Source organism: Diadema antillarum, unplaced genomic scaffold, assembly GCF_040938485.1.
Source record: "Diadema antillarum isolate AM-2024a unplaced genomic scaffold, OU_Dant_1.0 scf00000141, whole genome shotgun sequence".
NCBI lineage: Eukaryota > Metazoa > Echinodermata > Echinoidea > Diadematoida > Diadematidae > Diadema > Diadema antillarum.
In genome coordinates this window covers 3,404,515-3,426,463 of record NW_027271030.1, presented here as the reverse complement: position 1 = coordinate 3,426,463, position 21,949 = coordinate 3,404,515, and the positions used below count along the sequence as shown (strand labels likewise).

The 21,949-nt window shown below is 40.6% G+C and overlaps 1 protein-coding gene across 1 annotated transcript in view; it reads right to left on the bottom strand.

Annotated features, from left to right (window-relative positions):
• The window catches only part of LOC139721344 (uncharacterized), a 129,768-nt gene that overhangs the window by 7,560 nt on the left and 100,259 nt on the right, over positions 1-21,949 (bottom strand). The window contains exons 6-11 of the mRNA XM_071632660.1: positions 15,578-15,897; positions 7,175-8,166; positions 4,084-4,395; positions 3,223-3,381; positions 2,166-2,295; positions 1,110-1,217 (exon numbers count right to left, since the gene is read on the bottom strand). Of these exons, the coding sequence (XP_071488761.1) occupies positions 1,110-1,217; positions 2,166-2,295; positions 3,223-3,381; positions 4,084-4,395; positions 7,175-8,166; positions 15,578-15,897 (2,021 nt within the window). The remainder of the gene's footprint in view (positions 1-1,109; positions 1,218-2,165; positions 2,296-3,222; positions 3,382-4,083; positions 4,396-7,174; positions 8,167-15,577; positions 15,898-21,949) is intronic.

The following is a 21,949-nucleotide window of genomic DNA, read 5'->3' as shown; positions in this document are numbered from 1 at the left end:
CAACAAGCAAAAAATCATTTGGGAATAATTCTGTTACATGTATTGTAGGTGGTGCAATGATGAGCGTGCAGAAATGACATGCATGTTACACAATGAGACCGATACAGATAAGATGTAGACTTCACTCATCAACTCTAAAATTTCATGGGTCTTTTACAGCGATACATTTGGTAAAGTTTGACAATACATCATAGATTGGAATAAACACACTGTGTAACTAAACATAAATTTACAGATATAGGAACAAAATGCACTGACAAATTTTCAACATAGCCCATGCAGATGACTTGATGACTACACGTGTATGGCCATGTACTAAAAGAAAAGATGTGGTTGTCAAGAAATAGCTTCTGCAGAAGCAGATCATATTTAAAGTAAGAAATTTGCGTCAATAGAGAGTACTGAAAGAAATCACATTACACAAAGTATTTGTAATCATCAAATCTTGTCAAAATTTGTAAAATGTGCAATGCGATATGATGTGCACTGCAAATTTCTAACTACAATCAAAACCAAGTCAAAGCATTAACACCGACTAACTAAAATAATCAAGTCAAACAAACATATGTTTATCTAAATTAAAGTTTTGATGGTAAATGAAAAAAAAATCAAAATAAGAAAGTGTCAAAATTATATATCATATGACGGCTTCATGCGATTAAAGATTAGTATCAATTCCATTCCAATATGATATTAGTAATGTGTGCATTTCCAAAAAAGTCATGAAATATTCTATATATTATTATTTTTGTTTTGATTTACCAGAAATGTCACTAAATCTGTATTTTACATCAATTTGCCACTTGTTATTCAAAAATTATAGTTAGATTTTCTTAGAATGTATGCCAAAATCAGAACTTATTTATTTACAAAATGGAATTTTGGTGTAAGTGTTTTTTTGACAAAGTCAATTGAACTCAACAGAACAGTTTGACCCTGAGAAAAGAGAGGCCCAATTTGGATGTAATTTTGCAGGTAATCCCACTTTATTTTTAGGGGCAATTAACCCTAGAACCACCAGAGGCATTATTTGTGATGTAGCCTCTGGTGTATTGAGGCTTAAACATTGATGCATCCTAGCCTGGGGTCAGCTGGGCCCCCTGACTCACTCATGCGAATCCACCTATTGAGGTCCTCTATGTCAATCAGTCTTGACTCCTGTTCCCTCTTGTAAGAGTCCCTCGCCAGGAGACACTGCACCAGCTCTTCATTCAGCCCTGAGGAAGGGAGGGGAAAGACACAACTTATGGCTCATTGGGAGTTCTTATGCAAACGCATGTGATACATGTTGCATATTACATCTATGATGCCCAAGTTTTCAATCAGTCTGGAAAATGACTGCACTATAACAAGCTCAAATAAAAACAATGGATCAACAACCTACCAACGTAGCAGCTTTATTTAGATGATTCTGGTTTCCAGTCCAGATTTGTGACATTACTTTTTGGCTGATTTTGTCATATAGTTTTGTGGATTTCCTCAAACAGAGATCAGAAATCAAATGTCATTTACATCAAAAACTTCTTTAACTCTTGAGAAAATTAAATTACAATATGATGAACATTTGTATGGCATATAAACAATCAAAGTTAGTGCCAATTTGTGTTGGTATTTTGACCGTAAGCGATAAAACTATTGCAAACTTTGTTGTGGTACGTAGTCATGTTTGTTTTTCAATATCTTTATCTTGCCTTCTAGTTAACATACGTCCTTTCCAAATCTTTGTACAATTGCCTTATTGTTTATTTCCTTTTTCATCTGAGAAGGTGGCCGGTTAGCCTACATATTCAGCTGCACTAGCTGGATTTCCATGGGGTTCATGTGGATGTGAGGCAGGACCATTTCACCTGGTTAAACACCCTGCTCTCAGCGATGATTAAATGAAGTGGGATCTGTTACGTGCATGAGTTGTGACTCTCTCGCACACCGGACCTCCAATTTATGTCCTATCCGGGGGACAGAGTGTTTTGCCTCCTACTAGAGGGGACAGTATGATTACACACAACATTACTCAGAATAGACTTGGGAATTGAACCCGGGTCAGTTGGATTGGAAGACAGACGTGCTACCGACTGAACCAGATTACCACCCTTATACAGTATGTCTGATTTGAGGAGACAAATGTAAACATTATACCATATAATGAGTGCGCGTGAAGGACTTACTTTCTATTTGTGAGTGGAGGTCATTGACGATGATTTGGAGTTTACTGATGGACATCCTGCTGAGAGCTTTGTACTGGAACCTCTTTCCGAGGAGACTGGTTGGGAAGTCCCCAAGTCCAGACACCTGGGCCTGTTACATACACAATAGTTTACAAATAGCCAGGTATTGTATACATATTCAGCAGTTTGCCACAAGTAGACATCAGTACAGAAGTCATATGCAAAGAAAACATTTGTCTCCTTATCATAATGTCAGTACTGTAGTCTTGAATATTCATGCACAAGTAACATAACTCAGATATTTGTACTTTTTTATTCATTATTATCATCATTTTTGCTATTTACAGTTTGTACATGCACCTTACTGGGTTAATTCTTCAAATACAATGTATCCAAGCATAAAAAGTGTGATTTCCCAAATGACACTTCCAGCAATCATGAACGTAGTGGCGCGTGCTAACTGAACAGATTTTTTCACTTTGTTTCATAGGGACATGAAGTGAAATGAAATATAAATTCTTTGAGACTTTACTTTGTGATATTATGTTTGTGACACAATTCTATTATCATGGATGAATGCAGCACCATCAAAGTACACAAATAAACTACCACTTATCACATGTTGAAGACAGGCAGTATAAAACAGCCATTATTTACTTTTGAAATAACTACCATACATTCCCTATGCACTGAAACGTCTTCCCAAAAATTTCCTCTTATCCTTGCGCTGTGCTAGAAAATCATATATTTTCATTCAAATTGAAATTGGTAATGTATACCAAGTATTCTTGCAACCTACGTATACATTGTAGATATACATGATTTTAGCCATATCAGGACAACTACCCCCAAGAACGATCACCTCCCAGGCTAAACATACGTTAGTGACAGGGTTAGGGTAAAGATTGGGGTAAGTGTTAGACTTTGGGTTAGAGTCAAGGTTAGGTTCAACATAAGGGCATACAGACACAAAAAAAGTGTGCTATATCTATACGGGGCAAATATCCATATGAGAACTCTGTAGTTTGAAAAGGGAGGGTATACAGTGTGTGTGTACCAGCTCTGACGTGGGTGAGTTTTTTCGCTGCTGTCTCTCTAGTTCCATCTGGAGCTTGGCGAGAGGCTCAGCCTTGGCCCAGGCTATCCTCGCCTCTTCCTGGAGCTGGGCTTTCTTCGACTCAAAGTCCTCGATGTCCTCAAAGGTTACTGACGGAGCCTGGAAAGGTCACAAAATCACAGAGACATGCAGAATACCATGACTTTACATGTGCCATTGAATCTTTACACTCTTACACTCACGGGCAATTCTGTCTCGTGACAATCCACCAAGAGAAATAAACATGAACACTTTACACATTTCTTTAACACCTTACACATTTCTTTAACAAATGTACATTTCAGCTCCTCATACTGAAATCAGAATGTTCACATTGTCATGGGGGGGGGGGGTTATATGTAGGTCTATATTTTGATGTACATTTTACAGATTTGTGTAGACAATTTATAATAGTTTATTCTAAACACTGCAGGACAGCTTTAGTTGTCTCTCTTGCAATGTGAAAAGATGGTTCCTTACACATTTACATTTTACACATTTCTTTAATTCAGAGCTCATGGGCAATTCTGTCTCGAGACAACCCACCACGAGCAGTAAACATTTACACTTGACTTTACACATTTCTTTAACCCGTTGAGGATGGTTTGATTTTGCTACAACACGCATTTCCTATAGACGCTTCCCACAGTATACTCGGGACTTGTCTTCAACAGGTTAATGCACAGCTCATGTGCAATTCTGTCTCTAATAACTAATCAAGAGCAGGAATCATAATATATATGTACAGCATTCAAAGGAAAATTGTGTGATGGCGCAGCTTTTCCACACTCAAGAAAGCACTCAGCCACACTGTAGTCTTGCCTTGGGTGAGGCTACACTCCCAGTACTGCTGGCGCTGCACTCCCGGCTGAAGAGAAGGCGGCTGTCCCGGTTCCCGATGATGGGTCCCGGGATGTTGGCTGTGGCGGCGGCCATTGCCGCAGCGGCCTTTGACCCCTCGTCCTCGTCTGACTCCTCCAGGTTCTCATTCACGAAGCAGATCTGGAGGTTCATGCCGCCCTGCAGCCGGGCCGACAGCTTGTCCCGCCCCTTGCCATAAATGTCGCCCTCGGCCTCCTCGTCTGCGCCCATGGCCAGCTTTCGCAGGATCTCCTGCCGCGAGTTTTTCTGAGTCTACGAAAATAACGCATGAGGAAACACAAAAACACATAAATAATCAGTTTCAAATGTTGAAAACAAAAATGAGCTTTATCATTATTTTAAAGTGAAATCTAGTTTGCTTTCCACATCATCATATTTTTCTTCTGCAATACCAGTACAGTGCAAAAGTTAGTATAAAATACTAAAAAAAAGTTTATAAGAATTACAAAACCAGTCGACATTATAGCATAATGTTTCACAATCAATTACAAATGTGCTTACATTTCAAATACAGAAATATTTGTCAGACTGACCTTAAGTGATTATCACATATACCACAGGTGATGAAACAAGTTTAAAGTGCTTTGGCAGTCATCTCAAACTTATGTACATTATCAATTTCAAGATTCTTTCTGATAGACTTGACCTCTACACTATGTGCACTGGTACAGTATGTAAATACAGCAGAATGCACACTGAAAATCTAATCTCCTAATCTCATCTTTGATGGAAAAAGACAGTAAAACAACTACCCCAATGACAAACGTATGAGCGCACTAAGAGTTGAGTACTGATAACAAGTGATTAAAACCCGATACAATTAAGAGACCATAGTTATACTTTTCAATATATACAAATCTGTGAGTGCTCTGGTGATCAAAATTTAGCCTTTAATTGATTGATCCATTCTCATTGACCTGACAAGTTTACAAGTTACAAATTCGTTTGGTTGCTGTATCACCATATACAAACTGTATATGCCTACTCAAAGTAGTTTTGTACACGCACAGTCACATCACAGTCAAATGGAGAAGGATGCTTTCAGTTTTGGTCAGTTCTGAGACACGCGGAAGTGAATAAGCAAAACTGTTGTGACAGACCTCTTTACTTGCCATGGCTGTTGGCTGGTATAAAGTTCCAACACACTGGGAAGACAAATGCCACAGAAGTGCAACAGGAGGGGAAAACCCCCCGTAGGCAATCAAGGCGTGTATGTGTAGATGCCGATCGCACCAGCGCTCCAGAAAACTAGCCCAAATTATGGCAAGGGAAACCATAAAAATTACAGCAAGCTATAGCCTCCGAGCTCCTGGCGTGAATGTTGTTACACCTGACAGTGTTACCACGGCAGAACGCCACTTCCTTCCTCAGCGAATTGCTCAATTATGATGATTTCCTCTCGCGCCGCTTTCGATCTGCCTCGCACTTGGACTCTGATACAGACACATACCCGAACACTCCACGGAAGCTGCTCTCATGCACATTGTACAGCATGAAAGTACATTTTGTTATTGCAGTAGCCACATGACTGCTTGAGAGTACGTCCATACTTTCACAACTACCCAATGTATTTCTTAGAAGGAAACAGAAGAAGGAAGTGACTTTCTGCTGCCAACTGTAACCTACTTCTGAATCATTTCCCTGTCAAGTTTGTTTATATCATATTACAAAAAAAAAAAAAAAACAAAGCCATAGGTCAAATAAGACAAAGGACAGTCTGTAACAATGACACTACTTTGGATTACTGTAGCTAAAACTGGACAGCTCAAATCTGACTGGCTGTTACTATTTAAGAATTGTTAATTTGACCATGACTATTGATACTAAACTCAAATTCTATTCATGCAGACCCTCATGTTACTCTCTAATGCATTGTGTGCACAATAATATTCAAGTCAATTGTGCATGGTAAAAAAAGAAAAAAAATACACATCATAAAAACAAACTCAGGGACTTGCACAGCCCCTGTATTGTTCCATGAATGCATTAATTGAACATGACATACAGTAATTTGTTTTTCTCTTTGACATGCAATTGGCCATGTACCAAGTAACCAATCAATTTGTTTGCACTGATCCTGCACTATGCAACTGTCACTTGGTCTATGACAATATCTCACAGCTGCAGGCACATTATAATGGTCTCCTCTGGCATATCAAATCTACATGTATAAAGCCTCAATGCAATACACCACAGCTAACCCTCCAACTACAAGATACAGCATTTTATCCACATCGCACAGTTGGCTCTTATTAGGTAAAGGGTAACAAACCACATTATGTCGGATTTTTAGAACATCTCAGACATGTCATGCATGAATCTACAAGCGTATATACCTACCTGCAGTTCACCTGTTCACATAATATCACACTCATAACTCCCCTAATAGGATCATATCCAAAAGCAAGACTCTTGTGTGCTACAGTAATGAAATTAAGAAGCACAGGTCACCGGAGGGCTAATTCCATCCGACTTGCATGCGTTACGGAGAGATTAATTTCCCTAAAGTGTAGTCAAAGAGCACTGGGATACTTCAGCACAATGCTGGCTATGAAACAGGCCCAATATACAGTCTTATGTACCTTGACTTACACTTGCTGAATTGCTGGGAATAGCGTCATTATTGCTACCAGATCAGATGAGTCAACATGGAAGTGCACACTATAGGATGACTTTTCTTGTAGAATCAACTCGTCTGCACCACTAAGAATTTACAATCCTGACTTATAAGACTGGTAAATTCTAACTACTTAAACAAACAAAGGGCACTAGATCTGCACAATGTAAGAATGAGATCATACACCTCTCTGTGTGCACACTGTATGGTGTGACACACTTTCCACATGGGGCAACTGTAACAACATAGTCGACTTCTGCCAATGTTTGCATCAGCACAAGGTATAAGTAATCCTACCTACAATGCAGAAGGGGTTCAAAATTTGCAGGAAGTGTACCCCACAACACCCATCAGTGGGTTCAACTTCCCCAAATTTTGTTACCCCAGAAGAGAATCAAGCACACTCATTCTGACCTGCTTGGCACTTTGTTGCTGCTCCTCTTCCTTCTCCATTTTTGCAAGGTGTTTTTCCAGCGAGTCCCAATCTAACACGGGCAGGGACGGCTCCCCGCCAACGGTCCCTCCACTTCCCCCACTGCTCGTTCGCGACAGCACCCCACCCTCCCTAATCAGCTTCTTCCCCTGGGAGGGGATCGTGGCACGCGCACAGGGGGACGAGGTCACGGACTGCGTGCTGGTGACGAGAGTCTGCGTGTTGGTGCCGCGGTTACACGTGGAGGCGGTGCTGGTGGCTGGTGGGTAGTGCTGCGGAATCTGACTGTGAGTCACCGACTTTGCACTGTGCCGCACCAAGGAAGTAGTGGAGTGGGGCACGGGACAGGGGTCGTCGCAGGTCACTACCCCTTCCTGGCTCGTGCTCAAGTCCTCGCCGAGGTGAAGGCTACTCGACAAGGTTTCGTTGTCCATGTACGCGGTCCCCAGCTTGGACCGGAGCTTCAGTTTGGCCAGGGCCTCCGTGAGTTCAGTCTCCTCCATGAGGCATTGGGAAGCATTCGCGTTGAAGTCGTTGGCGTTCTTGTTCTGGTCAAACGATTCAATGTGAGGAGAGCCCTCTGTAGTCCTTATTTCATCCGGACTCGGCGTCTGCTTGCCGCCGTGGTTCCTGGACAGCGAAACCTCCGGCCGCTTCCCGACATGCTGGCCCTCCTCGGTGCCCTCCCCCTCGGGAGACGTGACGCAGCTGGAGCTGGCGTAATAGTCGCTCTCGTAATTCTGCGCGTCAAAGTCGATGGGATCTCCCATGATCCTCTCCTCCATGGCCGCCAGCTCCTCGGCCAGACTCAGGCGGTTGATGCGCCGGCATTTGTCCGGCGTCTCCGGCGACGTCTCGTAGCATGCCTTGTCGTCGAGCTCCACGCTGCTGCCGAGATCGTGGAGCATGGAGATCCCCCGCTTGGATCCCCCTAGCGATGACATGATGATGGCCTCCGATTGGCTGTCACCAGCTGGCAAGTGGAAATAAAATTAGAAATATTGTACAAAAATTATCATTTTGGTACATGTACCCACTAGAAAAATGTTTAAAAAAATATGTGCATGTATATTCCTATTTGTACTAGCTTCTGTAAAACCAGAAACATTCGCAGCATACAACTTTTGTGAACTGGAGCTGACAGCCTTTTTTCGTGACATGAAACTTTCGCAGTGTGGACCATTAAAAAATAATGAATTTACTACATGTACTGGATTGTGTAGACAAAAACTTTTGCATGCATTTTACTTTTGCAGACCATGCTTCCTTGCAAAATTCACAAAAGTGTCATGCACATGAAAATTTACGGTTTTAAAGTATCTTACATAAGACAAGGATATACATTACTCAATATCTCTTCTTTAGATCAGAACAAATGACTCCATTGCAATGCCAAACCAGTATAAAGTTCTCTACAAAGTATGCAAACTTACTCCTATAAACTCTTTTGTCAATTCAAGATATCGCATTATGGTTCTGATAATTCTTATTCCTTGATCGATCAAAGCAAAACAACATCTAAACTCACTAATTCTACATTGTGCATAAAAAAGAATACTTTTCAGCAAAATAACAACTGTATGATTTTGTCTGGTTATGATATCAAAGCATTTAATTGTTAGGGAAAGAAAACATCAAATTACAGAATACACTTTCAACAGGTCTAGGCCAAAGACTGATAGGTCATCCGGAAAAAAGCAGTCACGGGCTAAGATCCATGTCTTTAAAGTAGAAAATCATATTTGATTCAAGATGTTACACACAGCAACAAGAGCACAGACATGCTTTGAAATACTAGAACTGAGATTTTTGAAGTGCTGCCCTAAATTTTGCCTTCCAACCAGAATAGGAAGACAAGAAACCAGTTTTGTTTGTTTGTTTTTTTTTTTACAGGGGGCAAAAGAAGAGGATGAGTAAATTGCATTCTGAAGAGATGAACTACCGACACCTCTTGTCACAAATAATATGGCGACACCGTGTATTCTTGTCTCAACACCACAACTTATTCCTGCTCCTCTTCAGACAAAAATGGGGTGGCAGACGGGAGAAATCTGATTAACAGTGACAGAAATCAATTTCAATTTCTGCCACAAAGTCTCCTCTGCCCCACGGTCTTTTGGCAGCCCCCTCAAAAATTGAATCCAGCACAAGTATTTCCTTCTCTTCTTTTCGCCCTCAGGGGGGCAAACGCTCATTGACAAACTTGAAAAAAAAAAAGAGGAGCGCCCTCGGAAATCAATGCCTCGAGTCTGTAATTGCATACACTGCTCGGCCACATATTTTCTTAGTATGAATTGTCTGTCTTGTTACATCTTTATGTCACAGTCAAGAAGAACCCCCTGACCCACTACAAATATTGTTTTGCATTGTTGTTGTTTTTTTTGTGTTATTACCAACGACAAAGCAAGCATGCAGTCATGTGTGCAAGCAAGCAGATCAAAGATTGAAGAGAGAACAGGACGCATAATCATAATTCACATTTTTGAGGCATCTTGGAGGTAAAATGCTAACAAATATCTTGTAGACCAGGCCTCTTGTATAACTGAATAGATTTCAAAAAAGGTTGTATCACATCGTATCACCCGCATTCCACGAAAATCTACTATTTTTCTACTATTTGCACTCTTTAAGATTAAAGCAGGTACAATATATTATACATATATATATTTTTTTTCTTCTTTCTTTTTAGTTCTAAACATATCCCCCACAGTTGATTCTAAACACACAACTAGCAAAACTAAACTTCCAGGTATTTGAAAGGAAAGTGGATAATAAATAACAGATAATGTCTTTAAGCTCCAGCAAAGGACTGGGTGGATATTTTATGTATATTTTTGCTTACTGCATTATAGCTGTTTAACCCATTGAGGATGGTCTGATTTTGCTACAACACACATTTCCCATAGACACCTGCCTGAGTATACTCGGGACTCATCCTCAATGGGTTAAAAACTGATAACAAAAACAATCTGAAACATCTCAGATGCACACTTTGGGAATAAATGTATTGAAATCATTCAGACATGAAGATGGAGAAGAAAGAGAGAAAAAAAAAAGAGAGAGAAAAAGCAAAAGCCCCTCCATCACACAAACATTTGTGACCCGCTACAACAAAATGGTCCTAAAGTCGCGCACGGTTGAAGCCGTGAAAATCGAGTTTGAAGTTAGAGCATCAAAATTGGTCAAAACTTACGATTTTCTGAATTTGACATATTATTAGAGTCTGACATGTCTTCTATCATCTGTCGAAATTATGAAGCAAAATGATGAAAGGAAAGACCAAAAAATAGCTTTTTTCTGGGCCATGTTTTTTTGGCGTTTCAACGAAGCAGAAACTGGTTCGAACATTTGGATTGAGCGCCACACATAGGCTCCGCCCCTAACAACGACCAGGGTGATCTCATTGGTCAGTTTGCCGCTTGCCGCTAACTGAAGCGTGAAGCTCGCACACTGCCCAGTCGACTGGTGCGTGCGGGCGGGTTGCACTATGCCTAGCCGCTTCTCCTGACATCCTGGTCACTGATTGGTCGGTGAGGAGACCGCGGACGCTGTGTTTGAATGAGCATTTCGGGGGTTGCTAGGGCTTAACTTCTATTGTCCGGAGGTGAATACTGACTTGCATGTCTCTTGATTGTGATTGCGTCGCAAGGAGAACTTTTAGGGCGCTTTTCTCGAAACAGTGATTTCCCAGACGTCTTGACATGCTCTCTTTTAAACATCGATATCTCCGCAGCCGATTATTTTCATGAGACGTGTTATATATATCAATTTAAAGCAAAAAGATTAGGGAATTGTGTCATGCAATTTTCAAATAATCGACCTCGCCCGACTTTAGGATCATTTTGTTGTAGCGGGTCACATTTGTCAACAACACATGATCAAGAAATACATAGACCGAGGAGCAAAACAATTACCAGTCAGGGGCAGATCCAGGAAGTCTGTAAAGAGGGGGCGCCCCGCCTTTACAAAATTAAAGGGGGGGGGGGGCGCAAGCACCCCACCCCCAATTTTTTTCTTTTTATTTCTTTTGTTTTCACAAAAAATAAAGGGGAGGGCGTGCACCCGGTGCACCCCCGCCTGGATCTGCCATTGCCAGTCAATTGTTTTTCACTGATGACAGCGAAAATAGGCATTTAGGGAGAAAATGGAGCGGGGAAAAAAGGGAGTAAGTGAGAGGGATCGGAAAGGGTACAGTAGAGCTACATGTACCTACCACACGACAACAAAAGTTGACATATTACAATGCTATTAGCAGTAGGGAGTACAACTTAGCAATTTTCCTATGAGATTTTCACACCCACATTAGAATGCAAAAAAACACCGTTTGGTTCCTTAAGGCAATGATTTCATGGAGAAGTCAAGAAATGGGGGCAGGTATAAGTGAAATATAAGAAAAGAATGCTAACAGCGCGCAGTCATATCTCTCAATCCTGATCAGTGAACAACATTCTTTCGCAGGATTTCGGCAGCATCTTCCAATTAGGATGAAATCAATCACCTGCTTCCTTATTGCACTTACAGAAGAAGGAAGACTTTTTTTTTCGGGGGGGGGGGGGGGGGAAGGGGGATGGGACTCGACAATGTTGATGCATTCAGGACATGATTGCTTACATGCATGTACACTCGGAGTAATCAGACTCTGCGTAGGAAAAATTCCACGTGCCAGGCTTGGCTTTTAAAGGCATAATTTACCATTTGCAGATGGAACAAAAATCTAGCATCATTATTGCTTCAAAATAGTTCTAAAATGTGAGTTAGGGATAGAAACAATGAATGTAAAAATCTGAACCAGTATAATCAATGTTAAGTATTGTCAAATATACAAAATGTGAACAATAGTTATAGTAAAAATGTTTCCAGACTAAACCATCTACAGTTATTGTTTAATGAGAAAAATAGTGATATCTCCTTATATTTTAGGCTTTATTGCAAAAATTTTATATGGTAGGGTGTTTTGTGATACAACTGACCTACACATATGCATCAAAAGTGATATCTTGAACATTTTTTTAAATTGCTAGTGCTCCCAAAGGTAAAAAGGACCTTTAAATAAAACTTATAACTTTCGGGGCGAGAGAAAAAAAAACAACACCAACAAAAGCATTCTTCCCTGCTGAACCTCTTGGGGTTTTTTAATTTGGAAGCAAGCTGAAGCCCAACATGATGCTGCCGATTCAAATTGGCCGAGCCTGATGAAATCTGATGTGTATCTCATCAGTATCACAAACAGTTGTCTCTCGCGATTCCGTTTCATTGAAATCAAAAACAATATATCCATCTCTTCATTTGTGGCAGCATAAAAGCTGTGTATCAAATCAAACTCATTAAATTCACACAACGCAACATTTTTGGCTTTACCGTGCCAACCTCGTCACCATATGTGTTGCAGAAGGGCTGTTGGCAGTTAAATTTTTTTTTTGGTATAAATCTCAACATTTTCTGCCATTCTAATAAAGGAAGATTTCCTTATTTTGAGCCCTCTATTACACAGCACAAGATTTATTCTGTCATGACTGTCAACCTTCTAAGGCATTCATTCATTCCATCAAGTAATAGTCAGAGTTTGCATGTTTTGTCTTGAAACTTTTGTACAATCATTAGTTCCCATTGTGAGGTACTACAGGAGGGGAAAATTTTGCTAGTTAGTTCTTCATTTTGAGCTCTCTATCAGGCAGCATAAGATTTATTCTGTCATGAATGTAAACCTGATTCTAAGCATTCATTCATTCATTCCCTCAAGTTAGTCACAGTTTGCATGTTTTGTCTTTAAGCCTGTACATACAATCAATCAGTTCCCAAAGTGAGGTACTAAAGAAGAGAAAAATGTCACTGATTATTCCTTCAGTGACATACAAGTTGTCATAACCATGCCCACATATTACTTTGGTTACTTTTCCTTGTATTTTTTAGGGGGCATTCTTAAAAAATGGATGACTTTGACTTAAAAGTAGAGCATATTTCACTGCACATTCAAGGATATGGTCCTTAAACAACTTGACTCCTGATTATCTTCACTTTCCGTCACCAAGAAGTTCCTTTTGTGGAGTCAACAGGGGCCTGAGCCTCTGACAAAGATTCTGCTCTGATCGGAAGCTCAAGCCCCTTTTGACTCCGGTTTATTCCACTAGCTCACCACTGTTGGATTTATAAGCAGTTCTTAGCATTTTTTTTTTTTTTTTTTTTTGGGGGGGGGGGGGGGGCTACATAAGTTCCTTCTGTAAGACACTTGGGACAAGAGCAGTTTCCCCCCTGCGTGGAGGATCTTCTTTGCATATGTGGGAGACTTCGACTTCATCACAACTTTCTTATTTTTTTTCAACTCTTTCCAACTTCACTTTTTCCAACTCAGCTGACTTTCAGGTGATAAACCTCAATGAATTTCACTTATACACAGAGAGTATATAAAAAAAATCCCCTGTTTATGATAAATCAGTAAGCTGCATCCCATAATCTCAGCAATGAGAACAATCAATGCGCTGGTCACTAATCTCTGGCTGACGTTGCTTTGGTTGTGGATGGTGGCGGTATTCGAAGTGCGTGCAAAGCGGCGTGATAATGCACTGCTTCTTTTCCTGCGTGGGATCACACCACTGCAAGCGTGCAACCCGGGTGATAAACATGTTTCCCCCCTCCCTCTCAACTAGGCTTTAATGTAGCCTAAATTAAATTCGACAGTGTGACAAATTGAGTCAAATATCACTCCCTTTTTATTACGCCAAAGTGCGGCGGGGATCGTGGGCACAACACCGGGCCTTGAGCACGGAGAAGCTACACACCTCCAGCAGTTATGAGGTGAAAATTCCATTAGTAGTGATGAGAGCCCAGAAAAAAACAACAACAACAAACAAAACATGGGTCTCTCCTTGAAAAATTTTTGAAAATTGGAGTAAACACATGCTTTTTAATTAGTTCCATGGCTGTCAAATATGGGTCAATTTCAATTACAATTTTGTCTAAAGAATGTCGCTGCAGAAGGGGACACACGTGAATGCAACTATACCGAGTGGCAGTTTCAAATGAATTTGTCTCATCTGAAAACGGCTGTCCAGTCTACTTCTGAGAGGTGCCTCTACATTTAGATTAAGCCATTGCCTCCTAAATGTGACCATTCCCCCTAGAATGAACGTGTGGGACACCAGGTCCCCATGAAAAGGGGGTTAAACTTGCATACATGTAGCTTGGAGCACAAAATGCAGCCCTCATCAGCACAGCTGACTAGAAGCAATCATGTGACCAAAACATTGGCCTGAATTCATGAAGGTGGTACAATCTTGTCCATGGTTTAAACCATGGACAAAGACCATAGTTTGTATGGGGTGCCAAGTGTTGCATGGCCTATTTCGTTACGAAATCAGTCATTTCGTCAACGAAATGTTAAATTCAGGCCACAGGGTCTACAGGCAAACGAGGCTGTGTGGAGTAAAGTGCATGCAAGGCAACCCTTGTTCAAGTTACTACGAGGAAGAAAAAAAAAACACACAACTAAATTGCTAAAAATTACTTGCAATATTATGCATAAATTATCATTTCATTTCCTTGAAATGCTGTCTCATTTTCTCATGTGATAAGCTCCCCTCAAAATTGCTCGAATATTGGAGATAGTCTCACAAAACAGTATGATGGCAGACTTTCATGAGATATAATTTTCCTTTTTTTGAGGTCTTTTTTGAGGCCTTTTTTTGAGGCCATTTTCTGACATTTATCTGTCTAGTCTGTACGCTTCCTGTGCATGAAATGGCATTGACATCAGCTCGGTTCAACAATCGATTTCTTGTTAGAAATCCATTTCGAAGACTTGCATGCCGCTCAATGGCATGCATAGTTCGAGTCTTACTCAAACATTCCCGACATTGGTGGGGGCACCACATTGCTATGAGACACTCAGCAAGGATCATTCACCCAATACATTCACTGTACTTTTCTTGATACCCAGAAAATGAGAAATGTCTCTATGGCGATTGGTATTCCTGCACCGTATGGCATTATTTTCCCAATAGGTCTGCAATACATCTTGCCACTGTGGGACAACAGTTTCAAATGATTGGTATAATTTGTAAATAATCATTATTTGGTCACAATATGCCAATTTTCATAATACTTCGAGCCAATTTCACAACATGGAAAAATAGTGATTCCAGCAATTTCATCTGACCTTTGATACATTTGTCCACAAAATTGATTACGGACAAACGGAGAGACAGACAAGCCGAAAACATAATGCCTCATAAGACACTTTGTAGCGGAGGCATAAAAAAAAGGCGACAACTGTAAAAAATTAACCATTTCTCTTGGTGCTGTGGTCATTGCTTGACAGAAAACAAAAACACCTTTACCCTGCTGGGGTAATGCAACTGGGTTGCAGCATTACATCAGAATGAACTTACACTGGGAAGAGGAGTCTTGTTGCTGTCCCTCCGTTGTGTCTCCGGTCCCCTCTGGCTCCCTCGCTTGGTTCGATTGTGAAATGTTCAGATTGTCACTGTTTGGAAGCTGATGGTTACCGTTCACGTCGCGGTCTACATCGTCCCCGTCGTTGGCGTCTCTCCTACTGTCACAGTCGTCCTCTTTATCGGCACCGTGGTCATTGTCCCGATCATCATGCTCCTCTAAATTGTCATCGTCATCTTCATCTCCCGAGTCTGGTTCGTTGTCTGGAGAGAGACGAACTTTCCTGCGCTTGTAGTTTCTCCACGCACGCTGGATGCTAGGAAGAAAAACGCAAAAGGACCAGAAATACATGTTTACTTGCAGGCATGGTGTGAAATTGAATGTCATAAAAAGTCTGCACCATCATTACTTTAACATAAACCTTAGAAGATGTCATGGAGAGTATAAGACAGGGCTCAACCACTGAACTCTATTGTGGAAGGGGCGCTGATGTGCGCACTTAGCGCGCACTACACACTGAAAAGCCACTACGCTCGTGTTGCACTGTGGGTAAAAGCTAGAAGCCACCGGAAGTGCTGGCCGGTGGCGGCCATTTTGGGACTTTGCTATGGGGCACCAATAAGGTGCCAAGAATCACATGGCTATTTCGTTACAAAATGTGTAATTTGTCCACAAAATTGCATTTTGAAATCAGTCATTTCGTTGAAGAAATGTTCATTTTGTCAAAAAACAGTTGTTTTGTTAGTACATGTTCATTTTGTCAACTAAAGAGCATTTTGTCATGAAATAGCCCATGCGATACTTGGCGCCCCATAATTTACACCAAAGTGACTTTCCACTGAGGAACGCGCTTCTTCTGCGTACCATCTGCAAAGCAATAGCGTTTAGTAAAGTGGGCGGGGCCTAAAGGTGGAGTCCTAAAATGGCAGCGCCAACTAAAGCACTTCCGGTGGCTTCGAGCACTGCGCGTAACGTCACTTCCAATATGGAGTTCAGTGGGCTCAACACTACGTTTTTTTCTCTGGTGGCCCACTTGGGCCACTAAAATTTTGATTTTGAAATTTTGGTCGCCCGAAATAAAAGCAAATACAAAAAAATTTTATTTGCCCCCATTAGGCCACCAAGAGATAGCCTTTTTGAAAATTTGGTGGCCAGACATGAATCTTTAGTGGCCCCGGGTTACCGGGCCACTGCTAATGATGAGCCCTGTATAAAAGATGACAACGTAATTAATCCCTGAGCATCTAATAGTGAAACTTGATTTAAGTTATACTTTTTATATAACTTGAGAAGCTAATTGTTAAGTTCCTCATTTAATCACTCTTGCATGATATCTGCCAAGTTTGGTGAAAATATGACCATGCTTTTTCAAGAAGATGAAAATTTGAACAGTGGGCCCCAATTTAAAGCCACCCCCCCCCCATCCCCCACGCCCACCCCAGGGTCCGCTATACACAAACTTGAAACTACAGTCACCATTGCACTTACTGATACCACAAACTTACACTATACATGTAGCTCTATCACTTCTGATTCTGGAGAAGAAGATTAATACAATTCCTTGATTTGGGGGCATGGTGTTCATTTAAAAAAAAAAAAAATCTTATCCCCCTAGGGATGCTACGTAGGTAAAAATCCATCATGGGCTTTTCAAGAAGAAGCAGAAAATGTGAAAAATTAAGGCACAATGCACGCTGGATGATACATGATCCACACCGGATGATAAATGATCCCTACAGCTCACCAGGGCTAAAGAAGAATGCATTACTGGCCTGTCCTGGCAAAGTATGAACTATGCTAACAATGACCTCTACATCATCTCCAGGTTTCTCCAATTAGCTAAAATTTAATTTTTCTTACAATGTGTCTTGGAAAATTTGTCATGAATCCAGCAAAGCAGTTAATGCAGTCGGCTTTTATAAAATTTCAACGTATCTATAAGCCATCTCAGAGTTCAACAAGGGGTCAGGGCATTGTTCACCGTTAATAGTTTCCTGAAATGGATCAAACAGATCTGCTGCTGGGATGAAGTGGAGTTCATGGGGGTCACAACCGCACCCATCATAAAGCTCACCTTCAAGCTACATTTCCTGAAAACATGCTCATTTTACGTTACTTTAATAGCAATCACACATTGATATTGGTGAATGACTACAATTCATCAATTTCTATATATTCGTATAATGCAATCAAATTACTGTAAAATGAGGGATATTCGCATGCATCTTAATTTCGTAAATTTCGCGAGAGCCACGATTTGCGAAATTAAAAATGCACACAAAAGTTCTTGGCTACACTATATGCACTGAATGTTAGAGGCAATCGTGAAAATTTCATGCAGCGAAAAAGGCCGCTGGCTCCAATTCCCAAAAATGTCATGCTGCGAAAATATTGTGTTTCACAGTATATGCAGTTAATGTCTTGTTTTTATTCTGAGCTAAAAATTTTTATGGAATATGTTCATATTGCGAATCATAGGCAGAAGATTATTAACTGTGTATATGTCATATCGAATTCTCAATTAAGAAGAAAATATGTTAATTTAAACTTTTCTCCAAATGTCAGTCTTTATCTCAAAAGAAAAAGGTGAGACATACAGTTTTGAAACTCTGGCAAGAAATAGGAGTTTAAGTGGTCCATTAGAAATTCTAAAGTACAATCATTTTACAATAGTTGGTAAGTATGCAATCTCATTAGAAACTGTGATAACCTTCTAATGTGAATCAATATCAACATCCCAGATGAGGCAGTTTCAGTTTGTGAAGGATTCAGGAAAAATAAGATTGCAAGTAAAAGCCCTTCGTTTTAGATTGTGCAAGCATGGCAGGGAGTTTTCAAAAGAGCCTCAGATGTCCACCCGAAATTCGCCCCACGGTTCACCCCTAAACTCGCCCCACTGAGAGCCGACCACGCCACCGCCGCATCTGATGCAAATCACCTGCAACACGGCCAACCCCAAAAGGTGAGCGGCGGTGAATCACCGTCGCCGGGGGCGACACTCTACCTGCGCGTCGTCAGCCAAACAGAGTCAAGAGGAGTGAGAGCCAAACATCGAACGAGAGAATAAGAAGGAAGGATGCAGAGATAGAAAAGAAAAAGAGAGAGACTGAATGTACACGGGACACAGAAAAAGAAAAACAGAGTAAGCCCTGATAGCCTGACAAATAGACACAAGGAAAGAGATGAGATGACAGAGGGATGGGGGGGGGGGGGAAAGGGGGGCTGTTGAGATGGAGAAGGTGCTTGGATTACCCCCCTGGCTGAGACTTTGGGGCCCCAACACTGACAGAATTCCCCCATAGGCTTCTCCGAGTAGAATATAAACATCGGTAATATCCCATCAACCCTCATCCTTTACCTATACGGAAATGCAAGAGCTACTACTCTCGTGACATTTGGGAGGAAGTTTGCAAATCGTAAATCTTGGCTAAGTTTGGGGCTGCAACACCCGGTAATCAGCAATGAGGGGATTATAATCTCCATTTGATACATTTACAATGTACCTCTCGATATTTCCATCAGGAAATAAAAGTGAAGTATCTGGGTGTTATGACTTTCATATTCAAAATGTGCATCATTCGTCTCTAAAATAAAAACACAAAAACAAACCCATATGAAATGCTTAAAATGTTCTGAAACTACCATATCAAAAGCTTCAAATGAGGTACTGTACAAGCCATTATTTTTGCGTACAGATATTTTCGAGAATGGGGAGGTCACGGACATTTTTGCGAGATGTTGTTTTCGCAATTTAACATCAAGGCTTATCGCAAGTGCACTATTGGCCTAGTGTATGGTGGCATTTTTACATGCTGTTAAATTCGCAGTCAGTGATTCGCGAAATTCGTGCAGATTAAACCCTCGTGAAAATAACAGCTTATTCAGTAATTAGCCCTCCCCAGCAGCACATTCAGGTTTGAGGGCACTTTCTTTATTAAGTCCCATTGAAGCACATGGGTCAGATTCATTTGTACTTCATTTCTTGCTTCTGTCTCCTAAGTTCGTTAATGTATGCAGCTTTTATGGTCAGTGACTTAAGAGTGTGATTCAACACGTGGGCCTTGTTCTCATGAACATATCTGAGTGACTTTCTATCGATCCTCTGCAACTAAACACTGCATTTATACAATTTTAGGCATTAGATTGAGCCACAGAAAGATACTCCTAAGAATGAACAGTACATTTCCCATCAGCTTGATTACTTCCAGTGATGATGGAATAGGAAAAATGCAATATTATGGCAACCGCCAGGTCATTCCACTTGCTATGAAGTTTGGTAGCAGTATGATTGAAAAGTTAAAGAAATGTGATAATTTTCTATTCATTCAAACATTCTAAATCCATCCATGATTTCAACTGATTCAAAATATGTTAACATGCCCAGAGTAATTTGGCATCTTTCATGGACATGTATACCAAAATATTCATACCTCGGAAATGAAAGAAAGAACATCAAAATTAGTTTAAGTGACCATCTATTCATCAGCAAAGATTCTACCTTTTCAGACAATGTTTTGTCTTGATCTGGATTCAGTAATATACAATATATAAAGATCATTAAAAATGTAACAACATGAGTAGAGAAGCAGATTGATTTAGAATGTCTTGCATTAGAAAGTGAAACTGTCAGCTCATAGCATCAAACACAAGAAAACAAATCACAGAGCGCTTTTCATACGATATCAAAGACTAAATCCTTTTTATACAAGACTACATCGACCCTCATCCTCCATTTTTGTCATCTCTGAGCCCCTTTATTTGATTCAAAGAGGGGCCCCACCTGTATGCGGAATCTACCACCTGCTATTAATTGAGGCGTGACACGCCCGGTGCAAGATATGCACCCCAAGGTATTGCATAGCATCGTTGCATGTTGCATACAGGAAGTGATGGGCAGTGTGAGTAAGGTATACCTGATGGAAATATCAAATTGGGGGCACACACCTCTACGGCACATCTCTTATTCTATCAAGAATACTATCATTGTTTTGTTTTACTTTGTTTTTTTCTAATTCCATGGGTTTATGATGATTGAAAACAAATTTAAGCAATAATTTGTTCAAAACATACAGCAAACACCGAATTATTCCTACTTGCCTCTCTTTCCATTTCAAACTCTCTCTTCTTCCACACTACAGTCGTACCAACCCAGCATGGATATACCGTTTTGCCGTGTTACTTATGGGTTTATCTTGATGTGAGATGTATATCAAATATTTCCGAAAAACTTGTCGGTATCTCGTATAGGAATCACGTAACCAATGTTGCAGTCAAAACCAGAATTGGAAATGCCATTGGGTTATACAAAGGCATCCCGGCTTCAGTGAAAAGACACAGGCAGAAGACATATGGGCACATCACATTATCATCTGGACTGGTCAAGACTATCTTACACGGATCAGTATTAACCCGTTGAAGATGAGTCCCGAGAACACTCGGGCAGGTGTCTATGGCAAATGCATGTTACAGCAAAATCAGTCTGTCCTCAAGGGGTTAGGGAGGGAGGCGAAGAGGCATGCAAAGGTGATGATGGGAAGACAACATCTAAGGGTGGACTGACCTTGCCTGGAACAGCATATATAGCAAAAAGCCCTGAGAACTCAAAATTAGAAGGAATGGAAGAAGCTGGTTATAAAGTCTACAGTGGTGCCCAGACAGTCAGCCAGTCATACAGATTGGTGACAGGCCACCCTGTGTATTTACTTGACTACAGTGTAGGTAAGTATTATTCCCCTTTTCTCTATCCCCCTCCACTCCCACTCCTCCTCTGCTTACAAATAAGAGGGACTGAATAAAATACATCTCACTCATTTTGTGTCACTTTGATTTATTTCCGGAGCTGTCAAAACTAAAATATATTTTGTATGACATCTTTTTCAGAATCCATTTTTCCAGTAATGAATTTGAAAGCACACATCAAGATGATTTCATAAAGGTGTCATGCTGTCCCTTTAAAGTAACTCTCAAATCCATCTCAAACACTTTGAACTTGCAAATTAATTGAAACGAGAAAAGTGCGTAAGATGTACCAATTTCAAACAAAATATACACTGACTATTAAACCTCCCTTGTTTTAAATCTAGGTACAAATTTGTACATTGACAGCTTTAAATCAATGAATCAAAGAACTGAAGTTTTAACAAATGATAGATGAGGAGGGGGTGGGGGAAGATAGCCAGTGGGTTTGTTTGCTAAAATCAGTCTTCTTTCCCACAATCTTTTCCATGACAGTGGGAAAAATGAAGGTGCAGGCACAGGTATATATGTACATATTAATGTTCCACATTTGTACCTATACTTTTCTCTCCATATAATCAAAGAATGCGTGTTGAAGTCACAGGCTCCATCGAGAAGAGAGCTGAGATAAA